The following is a 23,197-nucleotide window of genomic DNA, read 5'->3' as shown; positions in this document are numbered from 1 at the left end:
ACAAAATTAAATTTTTCTTATAGACTCGCAAACTCATGATAGACTCGCGAGTTTACACGAGTTTGTGCGAGTCTGCCTGAGTCTATCAAAATATGATTCTATGTGCGAGTCTACTCGTAAACTCGTACGAGTTTACGAGTCTACCCACGAGTTTGACAACCATGCAAGGGATCACCCATAATCTTTGTTTGTCGTTCAACTAGATTCGACGTTCCCCAATCCCTAGGTGCCTCCATTAGCCACAACTTCTCTTAGTTAATTTAGGATTGCACCATACTTAGTATTCCTCCAGGTCGCGGGCCTATTGCGCCCTAACTTCTCCCATAATGCACAAATCTGGTTGAAGGCCTTTTTCAAAGATCCAGCATTTTAGGCTCTCGTGTGAGCCTCAAACAACTACTTCTATCTTGGTGAAGTGGACGATATAGGTGTATAATGTTTCCTTTTCACCATACATGACCCCTTTAAAAACGACCACGATTGTTGGTTGTCTTTTCTTAACTGTAAAATGAACGGTGAAAGTCTCACACAGATCATATGGATAATATATGCTCTAGTCTAGGTGGGATATATACTAGGCTTTTGCAGACTCAATTAAGGTTAGTGCAAAGAACTTACACTTCACGTCTCTGTCGGCGTAGTAGTAGTTTAACAAGTCATTCGCATGCTTAACATGTTCGTCCGTGTCTCATTTTTCGTTGTACTTATGAAGCGTTGAAGACTTTTGCAAATTTTTTAGAATTCTTCCATCCAATACATACATTTAAAAAAAAATTACTCTTAAATAATTTATTAACTTATATCTTTTGAGTATATCTTAACATTATGGTCAGAAAATAATTATGATAGATTAAATAAATTTTTTTTTTACGGTAAAACAGTATTTATAAAAAAATAAGGGTAGGAATTAAAGAGGTATTTTAAAAAAAATAAGGATAAAAATGTCTTTTTCTAGATTTTATCCCCTTTCAAAGTGACTCGTTTTCAACCAACACAAACAAGTGATATGCACTGTCATTGAGGGGCAGATCGGAAATTCCCGTCTTTCACAACTTTCTCGAATCCAGAAACTCGAAACCCTAATCTAACCCTAACATTGGCACCAGGTACAGACCCCCAATCTCCGCCTCTCACAATCCCTCACATCTTCTTCTTCTCCTCCTAACTTTCTTATCGATTCTACTTCTTCATATAATTTATATATTTATTTGAAATTTTGATGCCGATACGAGATGCCTCCGAAGCAATCAAAAGCTGATGTAGCGAAGAAGCAGAAGGTTGTAGAAGACAAAACTTTCGGTCTCAAGAATAAGAACAAGAGCAAAGCAGTTCAGAAATATGTTCAGAATCTTAAGTCTTCCGTGCAACCCAAAACCGACCCCAAAGTCGATGCAAAGGTAGTGTTTTTAACTATCTTAGGGCTTTTAGTAATGTAATAACAGATTTTTCAAATGGGTTTTGTGTTTAATCTGTTGTGTTTGGATTGTTTTGATTGTGACAGAAAAAGAGGGAGGAAGAGAAGGCTAAAGAGAAGGAGCTGAATGATTTGTTCAAAATTGCTGTCAGTCAGCCTAAAGTCCCAGCCGGTAATCATTTTTTTTCACTGTTTGTTCACTGTTTTATATTTTTATCCTCAAAGTTCAATTTTTTTTGGAATCATAGTTGATGGGATTGTGTTATTCAGTGTTGCTGGGAACTGATGTATTTGAGTTTTTTATGTTAGGTGTTGATCCCAAGTCTATATTATGTGAGTTTTTTAAAGTGGGTCAGTGTGCTAAGGGCTTTAAATGCAAATTTTCGCATGATTTGAATGTTCAGAGGAAAGGAGAGAAGATTGACATATACAGTGATAAGCGCGATGATGGTATGTAGTTCATTGGTGCTGATTGTTTGTTTGTTTGTTTTTGTTTTGGTTCCGATGATTTTTTTTATTCATTTTATGTGTTGGTTTGGTCTTATGTTGATTAGATACAATGGAGGAATGGGATCAAGCGACATTGGAGAAAGTGGTGGAGTCGAAGCAAAATGAGTATAATCAGAACAAACCAACTGACATTGTATGATTTATTATTATTTTTATTTGAATTATGTTAAATTCTCTTGCATGTTAGATTGTTGTGTGCTTTATTCAAATAATATTTTTTGAAAGTGCTTATGGATTTGGATAGAACATTATGACCTAAGTTGATCCATGTAGCCGACACCACTCAGCGGGATAAGACTTGCTTCTTGTTGCTGTTATGTTATATATCTGAAAATAACATCTATCTGTTGTTTATGCACTTTGTTTAGGTATGTAAACACTTTTTGGATGCGGTTGAGAGGAAGCAATATGGTTGGTTTTGGGCATGTCCCAATGGCGGTAAGAATTGTATCTATAGACATGCACTTCCACCTGGGTATATTTTAAAATCCCAAATGAAGGCTTTGTTGGAGGAAGAATCTGATAAAATGCCTATTGAGGAAGAGATTGAAAAGCAGGTTTGTTGTTTTTCCTCTTATTCAAAGCTTTGTCATTTAATAATTGAATCAGGGTGTCTAATAGAATATGTTGCATGGTTTAGCGTGCCCAAGTGAAAACTACAACCCCTATGTCTACTGAGTTGTTCCTCCAATGGAAGAAGAAAAAGATGGATGAGAGAGAGGCTAGTTTGGCTGCCCAACAGGCAGAGAGGGCTAAGAATGACCGCATGAGGTATGTTAATTTTCTGTTCCCCATCATTCACATATGAACGTGTATGGATAGACCCTCCCTTTTATTCAAGGAGAAAGTTAAAGAACTGCATGTTGTTGAGCATGTTTTTTATAAGGGTACAGATGGTATGAAGGTTAATGTAATTTTTTTCTCCCTTTTTTCCCTAATGATGTTGTATTGTCTCCTTAAATGCAGTGGGCGTGAGCTGTTTCTGTCAGATGCTAGCTTGTTTGTGGATGATGCTGAAGCATATGATAAGTACCATAGACAACCTGAATCTGATGAAACTGAACAGAATGTAAGTTTTTTCTCCATGCCTGTTTTTCTCTGTATAGTTTTAATTCCTTTTCTGTGGATATGTTTTGAGGCTGTTATATGATTGGAAGTTTGCAGCTTTATTCAATATGAAAATTTCTCGGTTGGAAAATTTCTTGTTCATAATTGCCTTTTCTTGTTATGATAATATAAACAAACCTATTTTTGAAGTTGTATACATTTATGTACCATTCACCTTTGCTTTTGGGTTCTTGGTTAGACATGGGATGTATTCAGCCCATTCCCTTCCCAAATAGTAACAACTAGGATTTAGGGTCTGGATGAGCTTGTGTAACTTTGGATGCATGAGCATTCGCAAAACAGATGGCTTTTAGAAGTTAATTTTCCTCCTGCATCGGGCAATTAGCTATAAAATTTGAATGCAAATATAGTTTGAATGTTATAGTGTGAGGTGTAATCAGTGTGTCATCTCTAGGTTTGCCTAGACTTATTGAGCTGGCAGCTTGTAGTAAGTTGTATTGCAAATGTGTGTTTAAATTCCAGTTTGAAATTCCAAAAGCATGGCTTTGGAAAAAGAAACAAAAGATGGGCTATTGGCCGTAACATGGTTTGGGCTTGTCTAATCCTTACACAAACCAAACATGTTGTGAAATTATTTTGTATGTTTGTTCATCGTAGTATTAGTATTTCCTAGAGAAAAAATAGGTTGAGATTGCCTATATTCGAGCTATCAAGGATATGTATCAGGGTTTTTTAACCCTAAGCCCCAATCAGAAAGGTAGTCATACCACTAGGAGTAGAGAAAGACCTAGAAAAACTAAAAGAGAAACTATTAAGAAAAATCTCGAGATTAACTAGTTGGATAAAAGTACGGTATTTGATGAAAAATTATGGCGCCGTTTGACCCATGTAGCGATCCCACTTAGTAGGATAAAGTTTGGTTGTTGTTCATTATTGTTCTAATTAGAAGCCCACTTAGTTTGTAAGGTAGTTGCAAAGTGTATTGCCAAATATTTCTTAATACATGGAAATTATTTTGTATTGTATTAAATTTACAATTGTAGCTAGTTCTTAGTTCCAAGCACATTGAAAGTGATATAAAATGTATATTTAGGCTTGTTCCAAGCACAAAATGTATACAATTGCAGCCAGTTCTCGGTTCCACACACATTGCAAATGCAATTGCAGCTAGTTTTTTTCCCCATATAATTATGACCTTCCTATATGGAGTAATTCAAAAGATGTAGAATGGTTTTGGAGGGCCTTTACAAATTGTCCAAATCATTTTCCTCTTTGGATCCTACAAGGTAAAGAGGAAATTTAAGATACTAATGAGGTCAGAAACTGATCCTACAAGGTAAACTAAAATACTAACATAAAATAGAATATTTCTTAATATTCTAATGATAGCCAATTTGAAGTTTTCTTTTTTCACGGCCATAGTTATTATGTTCTTGTTTCCAAGGAGGGTAGTGGCTTCTTGATTAACTCTTGTCTCATTTTCCCTCTTATTTGAAGTGCAGTGTCTATTTTATTTTTAATATACTTCTACCATATATTATGGTTTGCTAATCATTGGATCCAATTTCAGGGGTCTGGGAGTGCCGCTAATAATGGTCCTAGCACCTCAGCAACAGGTGCCGCTGATGATGAACTTCCTGATGATATCGACGATGATGATGAACTGGACCTGGATGAGTTGGATGAATTGGAAGCTAGTTTAGCCAAGACATCAATCCAAATTAAGGAAGCTGAAGCTTAATCCCGAGAAATAATCTCGATCTTGATGTGATATTTTTATGCATCTGCTGAACAATATATCATTTGCTTCTAGCCATTGGCATTCCTTCCATTTGAGGAAGTTTTTCATATGAAGCCTTTGATGATAATGAAATCACTATTTGCAGCATTGCATTTGGTATGGATGATGACAGTTTGGTACGATTCGGTTTTCTGTAGTTAGGTCACTCGATGAACCTGTGACTGTGACACTTTTGTTGTTTGAATATGGATGGTCTTTGTATAGACTATACCTTAATTTTGTTATTCGAGTTTCCTCCCCTACCTTGCAAAGGCTGCTTCAAATTTGTTTTGTTGTATGATATTTTCTTGAAGCTGCCACTGCATAAAGTGATTGCACTTGCGAGTTTGTGGTTAAAAGAAAATGAAGAGGAAAGCAATAAGAGGGATTAATATCTAAGTACCTCATTCGAAATTAAAGGTAAGTAGAGGAAATGGAGAAGAGGAACGGGAGTTTCTTACCTAGAATTTTTTGTTGATTTAAGAAATTCGAGATAATATAATAGAAAATGTTTGGTTTGCAAAATTATAAAAAGAATGAGTGAATCATTTTGAACTTTGAATTACTACCAGTAAGGCAATTTGGTTAGAGATATAGTAGGACAGTTCGATTCTAAAATTGAAAGACTAATTTTGATATTCAATAATACCTCATCACAATATTGTCACTTTAGTTGGTAGTTGTGTAGAAATTTTAGTCGGTAATTTAGTTGGTAGTTGTGTAGAAATATTAGTTGGTGGGGTGTGGGCTAAATTTTTTTTAAAAGGTGAACACTCCAGTACTCTTGAATTTAGTTGGGTATTGGTATCCTTAGCCCTTAATTTTCCGTCTCATTTTACACTGGATTCTGGATTTGTTTGTATCTTCAATTATAATTAGTTTACTGTGAAAAGTACTTTTGATGATTGTTGTTGGATGTAAACAATTACGACGAATTTTCATTTTCCCTTTTGCTTTGATTACAAAGGCTCTGGTTTGTAATGGAAGGTAGTCAAGACATATAGACACATTACACATAGGTACTTTCTTTAATTATATTTTGTCACGCATCGTGCTTATTCGAGTTTCCCACCTTTAGTTTGTTCAAGAATTTAATTTAAATGTTTCTGACTAGTTAACAATGCATCAATCTATATGTTCTACATGTTGATTTAAGCTTATTTGGTAATTAGATATATAATACAAGAGATATTGACAAGTGTTTCGGCCGGTAACCAAGAGGTCCAATCACTAGTACAGTCATAAGCTGTCAAAGGTACGGTGCAACCACGACCTTGAGACACATGCTCGATCCATGCCATAGACGGTTAATTGTCTGGTGGATAATATGTAACGGTTCACGGCGTTCCACATCCAAAAATATGGGGCATCTCTAACTATCTCTCAAATATAAGGTATCCCACGTGAGATTTGAGGTACTCATTTATTAATTTAGACATTGAAGTACTAATCTTGTAGGTCTACACCCTTTTCGACGTACCAGAAGCTTGCTGTGCTGTACCAAGACTCTATTATATTACTTCACCATACATTTTTGGTTTTCTAACGGAAAAGTTGTGTCGTCTATGAGAATTGACTTTTGATTCCTATGAATTCCACGATCATATTTCTTTGATTTAAAAATCACAAACTGCTACACCGAGCTTACTTGAAGATGATTTAGACTGATATAACTGCCAAAGACACCACAAGTTTTCCAGCATTACGATCTTTTCATTTCCTCTCCGTTGAATAAATGGACGAGAGATCGTATATGAAGAAAGAACCTTCACAACAAAGCTCCCATAACTCTTTGATGGCTAAAGAGAGGCAGAAAAATGTCATACCTATTTCAGGGTTCCGAGATTACGATAAAGTTGGTGGGTCCCTAATGCGAAACTTCCACTGATTGTAAATTCCACCGTAGCGAAGTGTTCAATATCGAGATTCCTCGTTGATGATGAGAGCTCATGCAATATGACGCACATAAGAATCTTCACGAGGATAAGGTTACACGATCAAGACTTAAAGCCGTATAAAGCCAAGAATCTGTTAACATTCAGTGATTCCTTAACTCTTCCACGTGGAACTATCGAGCTGCCAGTCTCTTTCGGGGAAAGGAAGCACGAAAGGATCGTGAATGTGCATTTCCTTGTGATCCGTAATGAAAACGACGCATCCTTGGGAGGTCGTTCCCCGCAGAATTAGATACACTAGTCTCTCTGATCCACTGGAAGATGAAATATCACAATGACGCATGCAATCCGATTGTCGTTTCAGTCGACCTTTATGGAGCTCACCTTGTACATGAAACAATACTAAAAAACTCCATTGCAAGCACCGTCTCTTCTGAGAGAAAAAGGAAGAAGACTTGTCAAGTTATTAATATGATCAACTTCAACGTGTAAGAAGACAAAATGCTATGAAAAAAACTCAGCCCAACGATAAAAGTCAAGGTGAGAACCTTAAGGCCGGTTTTAGACGGCTATTTTGAAATCGTTTAGCACAATTAGCTAGTATATGGGCTAAGTTACTGTCCGTTGTGATGGAATAGCTCATTGAGTGTCTTAAAGCTAATGCCGACCTCTTTACAGTTTCTCCATACGAGATGTATGACATTGACCCTAGTGTGGCATGCCACCGATTGAACATTAACCCCAATATCTGCTATGTGGCTCAATGAAGAAGGCAACAATCTCATTAGAAGGCTGGACTAACCATAAAGAGAATCTAGTGCCTATTGGACGCCAACTTTATCTATGAAGTAAGGTATACTTAATGGATGTCCAATGTTGTAATGGTCAAAAAAGCTTTGGGGAAGTGGTGAATGTGCGTCGATTACACCATTCTCAACCAGACCTTCCATACATATTTCTATCCACACATAAACAAGCTAGTAGATAATTCAGCTAGTTACAAGCTATTGTTATTCATGGAAACATACTTCAGCTACAACCAGATACCTATGTATGAGGCAAAAAAATACAAGCCAACCTTCATGACTAAAGAAGCCAACTAACTATACAACTTTGTGGTTTTTCATGGGACCTTGGTGGGTTTCTTCCTTCTTTTCAGATTCATCGGAGGAATCCATTTTGTATTCCTCCCATGCAATTTAATCTATCTCTGAACATTTTTGTGATATTTTGTATATTTTAGATTTCCTTTGGTTCTAGGGACATTATGAATTTATGTGTTCTTTCTTTCTGCAATGGAATCAAGTTGAAATGAAAATTGATCTTTCTTTACTTCACTTCTAAAAATTTGGAGTTAATTTTTTGTGCCTTAGGAATTTCATGATTTTAAAAAAATATGAGTTTCATGTCTTCATCACTTTCACTTTGGATATATTTATCTTCTGACTCCATGTCTTTGACCTCTATAAATTTTAGGGCAATCATTTTCTTCTTCTTTTTGTCGCTTTCTTCATTATCAACTAGTCTTCTTAGTTCCATTTCATGTTCCTACAATTTTCCATAGAAGGTAGCCAAATAAACACAAGATAAATTGTTAGATTCATAAATCACAATGAATTTAGGTTTGTAGTTGCAATTAAGGCATGTAAGAACTTTGTTAATCAAATTCTTATTTAGAAAGGTTTTTTCCCAAAATTCTCATATGATTCATAATATGAATTAAACGTTTTCTATGTCTTGAATATTTTCCGCAGGTTTCATTTTAAACAATTCGTACTCATGGGTAATGTGTTCACTATATCCCTATATATATATTTTTACCTTGGTTAGACGTTCATGGATAAGTTAGAGAGTGTCCCACATTTTTAGCAGATTCACAGTGAGAGACACGAAATAAATCATCCTTACCAAGATATATAGTGATTATAATTTTGCTTTCAAATCGTGCTGCACCTTTTCCTTATTCTCTTTGGTCCAGATTTCTCTAGCTTTGTTTTCTACAATACCATCAACAAGAAGTGTGAGAAAAAAGGACCATTTTATTTACAGAAGTCCAGATATCATAATCCATCCCCTATATAAAAGTTCCCATTTTCTTTTTCCAATAAGCATACCCATCTCCACTGAAAGAGGATATTCCTGTTTAGTGAATTGTCGAAGTCATTGTTACATCATGAGATGATTAATCCTATAGCATGAGTTAGAATCTAATGTCACTTTTTGTATACCAGAATTCAAACACAAGGGGGAGGGTTGAATTGTGATATTTGAATTTCAAAACTCTTTTATGAACAAGTGATTTTAAGTTAATTGATTTTATGAAAATGATAGAAGTAGAGAATTAGGTAGTGGTAAATAAATAAAAGACATAAAGTTAGAGCAATCACATCAAAGATTATAATGATTTAGCCTTAAACCACACGTCCTACCCCAATCCTCAAGAGTTTCCTCTTGATATTTCCACTATAAACAACTTGAGCTTTTACATAGGTTCATCCTAACAACCTTCTTTACACCATGCTTTTTTAAGGTTTAGCTAACAACATTCCTTACACCAGGATTTTTAAGGGTTTAGCTTGACACCTCTAAGTCAATTACAAATGAACAAGAGAACTAAGCTCTTGAATAAATAAATTAAGCACATCAACATAAACACACAACTCTCGAGATAAGATTTTCACATCTTTCAACACTATGAGAATGTGTAGTGAATAATACTGATTTTGGAAAGAGAGCGAGTAGAAGAAAAGGATATACAATATAATTTTTGTGCATTGGAAGAGTGCATAAGGCTCCTTTATAAAGAATAAAATTTTTGGCTAAAAAAGAAAAGATTTTTGGATCGGATCCGCTCTTTAATCGATTAGACCATTGTTCTAATTGATTAGACAAACATCCTTTTTAATTATACCTAAATAAAAAAGAAAAGGTTTGATGAAACAATCCCTAATCAATTATAGAGCGATTTATTTCATAATAAAATTGACATGATCCATAATTGATTATAGGCCGAGGTCTCGTTGTATAATTAATTAATCAACATTCGTAATCAGTTAGACATTGTCCAAAATAAATTTTAAGAAGGTTTTGACAAACGAAAATATTTTGAAAATAATTTTAATTGAGCGAGTACATTGCCTTAGTACTTCAAGACGTACTCTTTCTTATTTTACATACAACTTTTCAGAAATACCGGAATCCTTAAGTGCAAGAACAAATGAGCTTTCACATCTTTAGTTCACTTTGATGTTGATATTAACAATTTATTCTCGTGTGCAACATATCACAACCTTATCGCTTTTTAATTTTCTTCCCTTGATGATGTTCATGATATTTTTGTTAGGATTTCTTTTGTCATTATTTAACCTATTATACTTATTAAGCACATAGAACTACATTATCTCCCTTTTGATGATGACAAAGTATCTCACATTGAGGTGACTTACAAGAGAGGTTAAGAAAAAAAAGGATTGGAGTATACTCCCCCTGAGATTATATTCTCCCCCCTTTTCCATTATCTAAAAGGGAAACAAATAATCAAAGATGAAAAGAAGATAGAGAACAAAGAGCAAAAATGATTAAAACAACTTATTTAAAATGAAAGGGATGAGTTACTTGATAAAAACAAAAAATAATCACATATAGGCATATTTAATCAGGAAATAAGATCATACTTCTTCCTACGGATGACAACATCCAACTTTGAGACTAATTAACTGAGCGAAAGTCTTTGACAACCTTTTTCATCTTTATTGATGTCAAAATTTAGATTTTTTTTTGCATTTCACGTTTCTTAAGTTGATCTTCCTCATCTTTGTTGACGATAAAGCTTTAAATTTATTTATGCATTTCATGTTCCTTAAGTTGACTCTCTTTATCTTTGTTGATGTGTGTGTGTGTGTAAATATATATATATATATAAATATATATATATATATATATATATATATATATATATATATATATATATATATATATATATATATGCATTTCACGTGATCTTCAGTTGATTTGTTTAAGGATGCCTTTCTTTTTTGAGGTTTCTCCCCATATTTATCGACATCAACAAAGAATGTCTAACAAAGTTTTAAATTAAAATAATTTGTTTTTCTCTAACACAATCTATTTCTTCTAACATGTTTTCATTTCTTACGCCAAATATCAAAACCTTCTCGCTTTTTGATTTTCTTCAATCTTTTTCTTCTTTGATGATTCTTGTAGCTGCTAAGAAAATACAATGAAGGGTTTGTGGTTTGTTGTGGGTATACTTATATAGGGTTATAAGAGGATATGTTTTTTTTGTTAATTAGAGACCCCTTCCCTTTTCTAGAAGTAGGGTATATATACTAATCTCCTTGGGCCTGAGTTAGAGAACCAACTAACATTTTCCCTCGGCCCATCATAAAAAATGAGGGACAAAGGAGACCGCCCCCCCTTTGGATTGTGAGGATATAGTTTCCTTATTGAATAATTCCCCTAAATCGTTATCCTCACACATGTCATAAGCTACATGTGATAAGTGATGCATATCATAGGTTTAAGATCTTGGCTTATTGAGCGACTTTCTTCGGAAGGCCCAACCCATTGGACAATTAGGATGGAAGCTCGTCCAACATTGATGTAGTTGACTTAGCTTATGTCTTTATGCACTGCCCTTTCTAGGGCCCAATTAAATCACTCACATACACAGTCTCTCAAGCACGAGGACATGGAAACGGAAAAGTGATTTAATATAGACATAGGTAATCTATTTTTAGGTAAGACTTGATTGTCAAATCCCTATGTCAATAACTATTTCGACTTCCACTTTGACAAGAGTGTCATCGACTAGAATTTCTTTGTCGACGCCACAACTCATCAAAGGCTTGTTAATTGCATCACCAGAATTCCAATCCCAGGCAAAATTTAAATCAATCACAATATTTCAAATCATCAATATCTTTTCATTAATTGGATTAAATAGCCTGTATGCTCTAGTTTTATAATATCCTACCAGAATCGTAGGTTCACATTTGTCATCAAGCTTTATTCTTCTTGCATCAGGGACATGCTTGTAACAAATAGAGCCAAACACCTTCAGATGACGCCCTGATGGTTGTTTTCCACTCTAAACTTTTCCAAAAACCTTTTTCTTCAATTTTTTTGGTAGAGTTCCTGTTCCTAATATAAACAGCAGTGGTGACTGCTTCATCCCATTAGGATTTAGGCAGATTCTTCTATTTCAGCACGCATGTCGCCATATCCAATATGGTCTTGTTTCTTCTTTATGCTATTCCATTATGTTGAGGAGTATAAGGAGTAGTTATCTCATGATCAATACCATATTCTGCACAAAATTATTCAAACATCTTGGATGTGTATTCGTCACCTCCATTTATTCGCAGAACCTTGATCTTCTTTTCACTCTGGTTTTCGAAAAACATCCCGAGTCTATTAAAGATTTCAAATACTTTATCCTTTCACTTGATCACATAGATCCAAGGATTTCGTCTATAATCATAGAAAAATGAGACAAAATACATGTTTCCACCAATGGTATGATCCTTAAAAGGGCCACATACATTTGGATGTAATACTTCTAGTATGTAAGAGAATCTCATTGGCATAGTCAAAATAAAAGACTTTCTGGATTACTTCCCTACTAAACAACCTTCATAGAGTTTGTTGGGCATCACAAGACTTGGTATACGTGTTACCATATCTCGAGTGACCTAAAGTTTAGATGGCCAAACACTTCTTGTGATTGACAATTGTTTTTAGGAATTGTACCTGAGTCGAATTGATCATGGTCTTAAATGTCCTATTATTCAATCATGGAGATTTCAAGACCAAATTATTCTGAGTGTCGAAAAGTTCCAAGGCTCTCTCTTTTATAACCACTGAGAAACCTTTTTCGACTAACTGTCCAACACTAAGAAAATTGCCCTCAATTTTAGGTATATAGAGTACATCTTTGATCATAGCTTTTGCTCAATTGCTCCTTTAAATAACTATGTCGCTAGTACCTTCTTACAACGAGCTATTATTAGCAAGTTTGACTTTCTCTTCCTCGACTCGTCGAAAATGCTAACCACATTCTTTGGCAAGTCATATGATTCGAGCAGCCTGTGGCGAGGAACCAGTTCTTGGTGTCGACATGCTAATCTGCAACTATACCCATAACCATCATATCTTCAGAATCCTCAAGATAATGGTGTGCAAAGTTCACTCCTTCGTCCTTGCCTTTTGTCGCTCCCTTGTCTTTCTTGTGCCAAAAATGCTTGACCAAATGACCCCACTTTTCACAGTTAAAACACTGCACACCTTTTTTCTCTTCTCTGTCTTTCTAATAGGAGTTTCCCTTTCCTCTTTTTGAGGATTCATAAGTCCTATCGTCAACCTTATGCTTGTGAGGGTTCGACCAAGAGTGATTGCTTTAGTCTTGTCTCATTTGTCTTTGAATTTGTTGGAGCCATCATGCTTCTTCCACGTTTGAGCCTATAGTGCTTATATTGAATCTTAAACCCCTTTCCTTTTGACAATCCTCATCTCATGTACCTCCAACAAACCAACCGTATCTTTTACTTTTAGGGGTTCAAGATTGTTGGATTGTTTAATATCTACGATAACACGATTAAAGCGAGAGGTCAACATATGCATTACCTTCTCAACTATCATCTTATCTGTTAGGGTTTCACCATAACCTTTTATGAGATGAACAAGATTCCGCACTTTCGAGACATAGTGTGCAATATTTCCTTCTTCTCTCATATGCAGTAATTCACACTTCCTTCTCAGTGTCTGTAAATTGACAATTTTAACCTTCTACCTCCTTCCTCCTTTATAATACTTGAAAATAATATCCCATGCCTCCTTCACCGATTTAACGGGAGAGAAATCTGATCAAAATTCACCGCATCTACCACCGAATGAATACAAAATGTGTTACTAGGCCCAATAGAATTAGAAACAAACCCAAATGACTGCAAGGATTTATCACAAATTAAATAATTTTCTTAAGTTTTATTGTGTTTTCTTTATTGGGCTAGGCCCTATGTTAGACACCCCATTAGGGTTGTTTTCCTCCTTGTATTTAAAGACTCTTGCATCTTGAAGAAAATTAGAGAATTATCATAAATCTTTTCTTTTATTGTTGTTGCAAATTTGTTTATGTTTGTCCTTAGAAAACCCTAGATCTAGAATTATATAGTTGCTGAATTCACTCTATCAAAACGCAACCTTTCAGTCTTTCTTCTTGGCATCCTTGTGACTGACTCTCTGAGCATCACTTGCATTGTCAACAAGTTCAGGAACGCCATTGATGACAACTTCAAGGGTTTCATGGAAACCGAACAAGAATTTCCTTTGCTTGCTCCATCGAATCCAATTATTGCCATCAAGATTTGGAAGAGAATTGAGAGTTGTTGCCATCATTCATCTCTGCAACAAAAGCGATTCACGATCCCTGGAAAACACAACAACCGATGTGCAGTTCTTAAAAACACGATCAATAAACTAATCGGAAGCTCTAAATACCAATTTGTTAACGCATGAGACACTTTTAGTGAGGAGAGAAAGAGATAGAGAATGAAGAATAAAAATTACCATTATTGAAGGTGATAATAGATACTGAACATGTATTTATATACAACTAAATGACTTGTATACTAAGTAACTAACATAACAAACTCTAATCCTAACTACTTTAGACTTAAACTCTTAACTTTCTAACCAAATAACTAACTTGAATTATATCTCTAACAATTTTCACTCTCATTTTCCCACCTAACCTCGGTAGCAAGGAGGTTGTTTCTCTTGTGTTTGATAACATCCTAGTTTCTGTTTATAACATGCGGTAGGACTTTCTCCACTTGAACTAGTCCAACTAACCTCATTCAAATCATTTAACTTTCTGAATTCAAAGAGTCCATTATTAAAAATACTCAACAAAGTCTTGGAATATAATAATTTGAAAACAGTATTTTAATAGATTTTCTAATGTGCTGCACGAGCAAATGTAACACAAAAGAGATTTCTGAATGAAATGGGGGTCACAAGAACGGTCTTTTTGAAGACATGTCATGTGCCATGATAGTAACCAAATGATATTTTTCTTTGTGATGTTTTGTCTTTTAAAGACATGTTACTTCATCTTGTTCCGTTGATTTGCCACTTCCAACTGACTGTTATGCACAAGCGTGTAAAAACCTGATACTCATTGATACTCGAGATTAAGACTTTTTTAAATGAATTTTAGGCTCCGTTTATTTTATTTTATTTAAAAATAAATATTTTTATAATTAAAAAATAATCTAAATTAAAATATTATAAAATATTTTACATTCATTTTTATAAATTAAAAAAATTAGTTTTAACATAATATAAAATAAATATATATTATTGGAGTTTAAAACATATTTAAAATCACAATTTTAAAAGAAATATATATCTAAAAAATAATTTTTATAATATATATATATATATATATATATATATATATATATATATATATATATATATATATATATATATCAAAAGTAGATCGAAGCCCTGTATTAAGATAAAAGAAACAGAAGAGGAGGACTAGGCCAAAACCTCAAGAAAAAATTATTCGAAAGTTAGGAAAGTCATGCAAGTTTCTATTGAAGTCCACCAAAACATTGGTATGAACATTATCCCACAAAAAAAAAAAATCTAAAATTAGACCTATATTAGCTAATCTATCTGCACATTTGTTACCCTCTCTCTATATATGTGAGATATACAAAAATTCCTAGACAAAACGCCTAGCAAACATCTATTCCATCTATATCTAATAGTCCAAGGAACCAAAGAAGGTTTTGAAACCGCCGCTACCACTAATTTAGAATCCGACTCCAACCAAAAGTAAGACCAATTCATAGAATTCACATACTCCATAGCATAAATAGTCCCATAAGCTCGGCAAAAAACCCATTCCCAAAGCCCAGGAAGCAAGCAAAACTACCAATATGATTGCTGCGAAAGTCCCTAAAAACAACAGCCCTATGCGTGTTACCCTTGAACCAAAACCTCAAGGGACGAGACCAAAGAACCTCAATACATCTCAAAGGCGGAAGAAGCTTGATTAAGATGTTGAAAGCTTTAAAAAGGATAAAGTCATGCATATTCACCTGCATTCCATGCTTAATACGCTTACTCGCTCAAAAGACTTTGGAAATAACCGACGCAATACAAGACTTCCAATTAATAACATTATCCAAAAATCTGCAGTTATTTCTCGCTCTCCAAATCTCAGCAACAATTAACAAACAGGCCACAAGAATAATGTCTTTAGATTGAGGGGGATAATTCTCATCCATGAAATTCAAAATGTCCTGCAGGGAAGAGATGAACAAGGCAAAATGAGAAAAACCAGCCAAATATATTTAAAATAACTTCAAATTTAAGTGATTTTTTTATATTGTAATATCTAAAAAAAGTTATAATAAAATGATAAAATATTTAAAATAATAATTTAAATCAATTTTTTATTTGAATTTTTTTAAAAATGAAAATATTTTTCCAATAAATATATGTAATACTATAAAATACTTTAAAAAAAAGTTAAAGAAACGAACCTTTAGTTTTTAGTTTTTAAAAATTGTTTTTGTAAATCAATTTTAAAAAAATAGTTTAAAAATAATGAAAAATATGTTTAGTAATTTTACTTATAAAAATTATTTTAAAATTATACAATATTTCAAACTTATCATTAATGAAATATATATATATATATATATATATATATATATATATATATATATATATATATATATATATATATATATATATATATATATATATATATATATATATATATTACCTTTTCTTATTTTGTTCTCATTCTAATTTTTAAAATTAAAAACCAAAAAATAAAACCTCTAAAATCTATTTTAATATTTTAGTTTTCACAATACTTAAATAGAGAATAATTTTCAAAAATAGTTTGACAAAATTAACATATCAAACAACTTTTTATTATTTTTGAATTTTAAAAATTAAAAAATAATCTTAAAAAATCAAATTAAATTTATTTTAAATTTTTGAAATGCAATTCAGTTGTCTGCTCTTGAAACACAATTCACTTCACTTATCTTCTTCTAAAAAGTATTTATTATCTCTGTTTTTCGATCATTAACTATTTTGTAATCTTGGAAAGGACTCGTGCGTTTGCTAGTCAATATAAATATTAAATAGTTATGGCTAAAAAGTGTATATATTAACAGAAAAAAAGATTTCAATGTTGATTGTGATATAAATATTAATTTAATTTATCAAGTTGTAGTACTTGTCAAAATATAATTTCAGTTAAACTAAATATATATCCCGTCGGACATGCCTATAATTTTAATTTTATAATTCCCATTAACAAATATTATAACATAAAACATATTATAAAAAAAACATATTGGTTTAATAATTTAATTTGATTTAAAGAATTGAATAATATTATGTTTATTAAATTTGTGTAGTAATTTAGAAGTTATATGCTATAGTAATTCAGAAGTCATTAAACATATGATCTCTAATATATGTTCAATTTAAGTAGATATTTTGTCGGCCCGTCAAAAAAATAGGTTCGGCCCGTCGGGCATGTCTATAATTTTTAAATTCTTCTGTATGGTAAATTTATGGATTTTATTGATATTATATGATTTTATCATATAATAGCAAATAAATTTAAACACAATTAAATTTTATAACGAATCTCTGGCTTCTATTTTAAAACCATAAAATAACTCTTCTTTTTATTATATATATTAATTTAATCTAATAAATAATGATTTAATTATAATAATGTCTAAGAGGATATGTTTTTTTTTTTTTTACAAAAATAAATATATATCAAACATACCCTATATATGCTTTTATGAGTTATTAACAAACAAATATAACAATTTTATTTATTATACTTTTTAATGTGAACACTTTATTTGGATTTTTGGAGTTATTAACAAACAAATATTGATTTTTGGCGTTCGCACGGATTTCTCAGTGTAGTTAAAAATATTAAAAATAATAAAAAATACAATAAATAAAATAATTAAATTGTCATTTATCTGTGAGGCACGGGTTGCGTAATATGGTTATAAATAGTAAATAAATATAGTATATTGATGATTAAGAAAATTATATAAAAAAATATACAAACCAATAGTTTGGGTAAGTTGAAAATGTAATAAAATATATTAAACAAAATAAATATATACAAATTAAGTAGTATCGATCCGTCAAAATGTATGTTATAATGAAATAATTAAGTAATCATTTACCCGTGTGTTCAAATATTAAGATAAAATAACATAATTTAAATATAAAGATTAATTTTGATTTATTATATGATAAAATAACATAATTATTTCGAAAGATACATTTTAAAAATGTTTTATATAAAAAATTTATTCAAAATGTCTTTATATTCATATATATTAATTTAAAACCTATAACAAAAAGGTTAAAATATTTAAAATATATTTTATAAAATATCATTTAAAAATATTTGTGTTTTAGTTTATTTATAGGGAAAATTAACCTATTTTAAACACGTGCTGCCCAAAAAATTTGATCTTGTTACTGTTTTCAACTATTAAAAAAAAATAGTAATTAAACATTTATGAAAAGAAATGATAATAAATATATATTATTATATTTGGTTCATAATAATTTTCATTAATTTTTCATTTAATCTCATTTATTTTCAAATCATGGAGAAACATAAATCAAAATTAAATTAAATCAACAAATAAAATAGAAAGACACAAAATTTGATGTCTTGAATTCAAATTTTTTCTTAGAAAGGCAAAAAAAATCCTCAATTAACAATTAACAATTTTCAATACCACACTATTCTTTCATTTAATATTCCAAAAAAAACATTAAAAGAGGAAAATAATAATGTCCTCTCTCCTCCTATGCTTCTCTCTCATCAACGTTTCCATTGCTCTCTCATCTTTGTCTTTGATCTATCGTCCAAACAACATAGCAGAAAAATCGAGAAAACTGAAACCCTTTTACCTCTCTTCTTTCTCGCTCGATCTATCATCCAAGCAGCGTAACAAAGTCCTAGCAATCACAAATTCGAAGGTGAACGGAAACCAGAATGATTAAGATTCACACAAACAACCAAACAATCAAGGAATTAGTAAAAGCAAACAAACTAGAACCCTTTTCCCGACCATATCCCAATACCCGAATTTCACCAATTTAAAACTATTTACAAACTACAACCACAAACGGAATATACAATAAGGAAAATAAAGGAAAAAATCTAACAACGGAAGGCTACTAAGTGATGAAAGCTCCACCTATGTCTGCTTTCGAGTAAGATCTTTTATGCTTCCTCTGCTTTTAGGGCCTGTTGTGAGTTGTTGTTGAGTGCGAGATGAAAATTGTTGTGCATATCACTTGCGATTTGGATTTGCAGGCGTGTATGATCAACCATAGAAATGAACCGATGATGGAAGGAAGATGAAAAAAACTTTAAAAAAGACCTTGACAATTCTTCATGATGAGAAGAGTTCTGTTGAAGGAACATTCTTTTATAAATGGAGGGAAGGTATTGGGAGGGATTGAGATTAAAAGCAATGTAATTTTCCATGCTTGGGAATGCAAAAGCATGCCTTTTTTAGAGAATGAAACGTGTTAGGGTTACCAAGATTAATCATAATTAGGGCTGCTGCAATTAAATTGGTTTTTTTTTGATTAACTCATTTCATTAATAATAATATTCTGAATACATGTTGGAATATCATAAAAATTATGAAAACTAGCCATAAATGGAGCCACCCGTGCAAGAGCGTGAGCAACCTCATTAGCTTGTCTTCTAACGAACTTAACATGAGAGTTCCTAAAGAAAAGGGCCATCAACCGGTTACATTCTCCCGTAATAGCTCCTAGATCCGAGTCATTAGGTCTCGGAGTGGTCACACTATCCACAACCCGCTTAGCATCTAATTCAAAATCCATATTGTCGCACCCCATTTCATGGACCCAGTTAACAGCTTTCAGAAGGCCTAGAGCCTCGCCAATAACAACATCGGTGCAAGGAGAAAACCATTCAGTTCGAGCTACAATGAAATTACCCAATTCATCTCTAATACAGGCACCAAAACCAACCTTATTATGAGAAAAAGCGGCATCAATATTGCACTTAAATCTGCCCCTCTGCGGTTTTTCCCATCTGATAATAGCTGGCGGGGAATTAATAATCTCATTATTGAGGCGATATTTCTGGGCCTCTTTCCAATCTGTCAACAACTGATTTGCCCGCTGACAGATAAGCGTCGGAGAGTCTTCCACCTGATTCTAAACCTGATTATTTCTCCCTTTCCAGATACTTCATAAGGTAAATGAGAAAATCGCTTTTTGGTCTTGATTGGAAACCTGCAAAAAGGAGAAAATCACAGACGCAAATAACTCTCCAGTACTACTAATCCGCTGCAACAAAGGCCACAAACCCACTCTTTTCCAACACTCTATGCTTTTAGAACATTGGATGAAAAGGTGAAAACTATTCTCTTCGCCATCCCTACACGCAACACAATTAGAGGGACAATTAACACCTTTATCCAACAATCTCCTTCGAGTAGGCACACAGTCTCTACACAGACGCCACAGAAAATTCTTAACTCTGGGTGGGGCCTTGATGTTCGATAACAAATTCCAGCTCTCCTTAATTCTTAGGTGAGAGGTATCAATAGCATCATTAATACAATACCTATAAGCACTTCGAACCGAGAACTTACTATTGGACTCATGCTTCCAAAACAATTTATCATTATGAACCGCCGTAAAGAGAGGAGTGTTTTGTATCTTTTGAGCTGACTCTTCTCCAACAAGCGCATTAATCAAACCGTGTTTCCAATCTTTACCATTATGAGTCATCAAGTCCGAGACTTTAAGATTATCCACCACCATGTTATTCGGCCAAGGATTACTTAATGAAGAACCATCAACCAACCAATAATGATCCCAAACCGAAATATTCTCTCCTGACCCTATACTCCATTTTAAACCTCCCTTAATCACAAACTTGGAACTCCAGATGCTACGCCACACATAACTTGGATTATGACCAATATTAGAACTTAGATAATCGCTATTCGGAAAATACCTGGCTTTGTAGAGACGGGAAACCATAGAATCTGTATTGGTCGTAAGTCTCCAAGCTTGCTTACTTAGCATAGTGAGATTAAAAGCATTCAAATTCTTGAAACCCATAACCCCATCAACTTTTGGCACAGATAATTGATCCCAGGAAAGCCAATGTATACCTTTGGCTCTATCTCTTTTATGACCCCACCAGAAGGAGTTCATCATCTTCTCGATCTCATCAATTAAGGAGGAGGGAATAAGGAACAAGCTCATAATATAAGTCGGAATAGATTGAAGAACAAATTTGATCATGGTTTCTCTCCCTGCTTGTGACAAACTTCTACTACTCCAAGAATTAATTTTCCTCCAAATTCTGTCTTTAATGAATCTAAGAGCTGATTTCCTACTTCTACCAATCATGGAAGGAATACCAAGATAATTACCGGTACCCAGAACCTGTTGAACCCCTAAACACGTAGCCAACTCTAGCCGACTATCAGAGTTTACATTCCTACTACAGTAAAATTCAGATTTTTGGAAGTTAATAGCTTGACCTGATGCTTCCTCATAAGTAGCAAGAATATCCTTCATGACATTAGTTTCTGCAGTATTAGCTCTGAAGAAGAGGAAACAATCATCGACGAACAGAAGATGTGAAATAATAGGGGCATTTCTGCAAATTTTAACACCATGGATATCACCTCTATTTTCTGCTTTCCTGATAAGAGCAGTAAGACCTTCCGCACAAAGAATAAATAAATACGGAGATAAAGGATCTCCTTGCCTCAACCCACGCCCGGGGACTATCGGCCCGATCATGTTGCCATTCATACTCACTGAATACTCCACCGTACTAACACAAAGCATCATCCACCCAACCCATTTTTGGCAAAAACCCATAGTGATAAGGATATCCTTTAAGTAATCCCAGTCGATTCTATCGTAGGCTTTACTAATATCAAGCTTAAGAGCTATCTCTCCAACTCTACCTCTAGTTTTGGTCTTCATATGATGAATCACTTCAATAGCAGCCATAACATTATCCAGAATAGACCTTTCGGGTACAAAAGCTGACTGATTATCTGAGATGCATTTACCTAAGATCTTCTTGAGTCGATTAGCAAGAACTTTCGCTATAACTTTATAAAGAACATTGCACAAAGCAATCGGGCGCCAATCCTTCATAGTGGTTTGGGTATCTCCTTTCGGAATGAGAGTGATGTTAGTTTTATTAAGACTTTGCGGAAAAGAACCTGTTTCGAGCCAAACACACGCTGCTTGAAATATATCAGTGCCACAAGTATCCCAAAAGTGATGATAAAATCCAGGATTAAAACCGTCGGGACCCGGACTCTTGTCAGCTTGCATCGAGAAAATAGCATCTCTAAATTCGTTCAAAGAAAATCCAGCAGTAAGCATGTCATTGTCTTCTTCTGAAATTAAAGTATCAATAGCTTGTAGAACTCGATCCCGAGAGCTTGCTTTTTTTTTTGGAATAAATCATTGAAATAAGCACTAGCCACTTGACACATCCCTTCAGTAGACTCAATAACATCTCCATTCTCATTGAAAAGAGACTTTATAGCATTTACTTTTTTTCTAACAGTAGCTGTGACATGAAAAAATCGAGTGTTGGGATCACCGTCTTTGTACCAATGGGCTTTGGCTCTTTGCTTCCAAAAAAGATCATCTTTCACCAGCAGAGAAATTAATCGTTTCTTGAGGGCTGAAAAATAATTGAGATTCCCTTCCGAAACATGTTGCCGAGCTCTATCCAACTTCTTGCAAATACTATCAATTTCCTTTCTAACTTTGTGCCAATTTTTTGACTCCATTTTATCATATCAGTACCACACACTTCCAACTTTTTAGTAATTTCTGCATACTCACAGTAGTTCCATTTGTCACGCACAAACTCCGTAAAACCCGGTTCAGTAAGCCAAGCATTCTCAAACTTGAAGGTCCTGGCTGAACTATGCTATACCGTGGGAATACAAGTTAGCAGAACCGGATAGTGATCTGAGGAGGCAGCTGTCAAGCACTCTAATTTCGCACCAGGGAAAGAATCGCTCCACTCCGTATTCATCATTGCTCTGTCTAATTTTTCTTCCACTGCTCTGGGAGTTCCAAGACTTTTGAACCAAGTAAAACAATACCCTTCTAACGGGATATCAATCAGACCAGCATCCTGAATCGCATGTCGAAAACCTGAGAACATCCAATTCGGCCTTTCATTTCTACCTTTCTTTTCATTGGAGAATAAAATATCGTTGAAGTCGCCGATGACACACCAAGGTAGATTGGAACTGTCAGCTAGATTACGGATTAAATTCCATGAGTCCCTTCTACGAGAGCTCTCGGGGAAGCCGTAGAAACCAGTTTGCCTAGAATGGGATCTTCAACCAACATGTCAATGTGGTTATTAGAGTAATTTTG

General features: G+C 33.7%; 1 protein-coding gene and 1 pseudogene across 1 annotated transcript; one reads left to right on the top strand and one right to left on the bottom strand.

The window, feature by feature from the left end:
- Window positions 1-1,013: 1,013 nt before the first annotated feature.
- LOC131644562 (zinc finger CCCH domain-containing protein 11-like) lies at window positions 1,014-5,044 on the top strand. Its single transcript, XM_058915102.1, has 8 exons — window positions 1,014-1,397; window positions 1,502-1,586; window positions 1,724-1,864; window positions 1,969-2,057; window positions 2,293-2,481; window positions 2,565-2,695; window positions 2,891-2,993; window positions 4,563-5,044. The coding sequence occupies exons 1-8, from the start codon at window positions 1,233-1,235 to the stop codon at window positions 4,731-4,733; spliced, it is 1,074 nt and encodes a 357-aa protein (XP_058771085.1). The 5' UTR covers window positions 1,014-1,232; the 3' UTR covers window positions 4,734-5,044.
- A 13,754-nt stretch (window positions 5,045-18,798) lies between these two features.
- Window positions 18,799-22,596, bottom strand: LOC131658535 (uncharacterized; annotated as a pseudogene).
- Window positions 22,597-23,197: the final 601 nt, after the last annotated feature.

Source organism: Vicia villosa, linkage group LG1, assembly GCF_029867415.1.
Source record: "Vicia villosa cultivar HV-30 ecotype Madison, WI linkage group LG1, Vvil1.0, whole genome shotgun sequence".
Classification (NCBI taxonomy): Eukaryota; Viridiplantae; Streptophyta; class Magnoliopsida; order Fabales; family Fabaceae; genus Vicia; species Vicia villosa.
The sequence above is the reverse complement of the archived record's forward strand: the minus strand, read 5'-3'. Positions and strand labels throughout refer to the sequence as shown.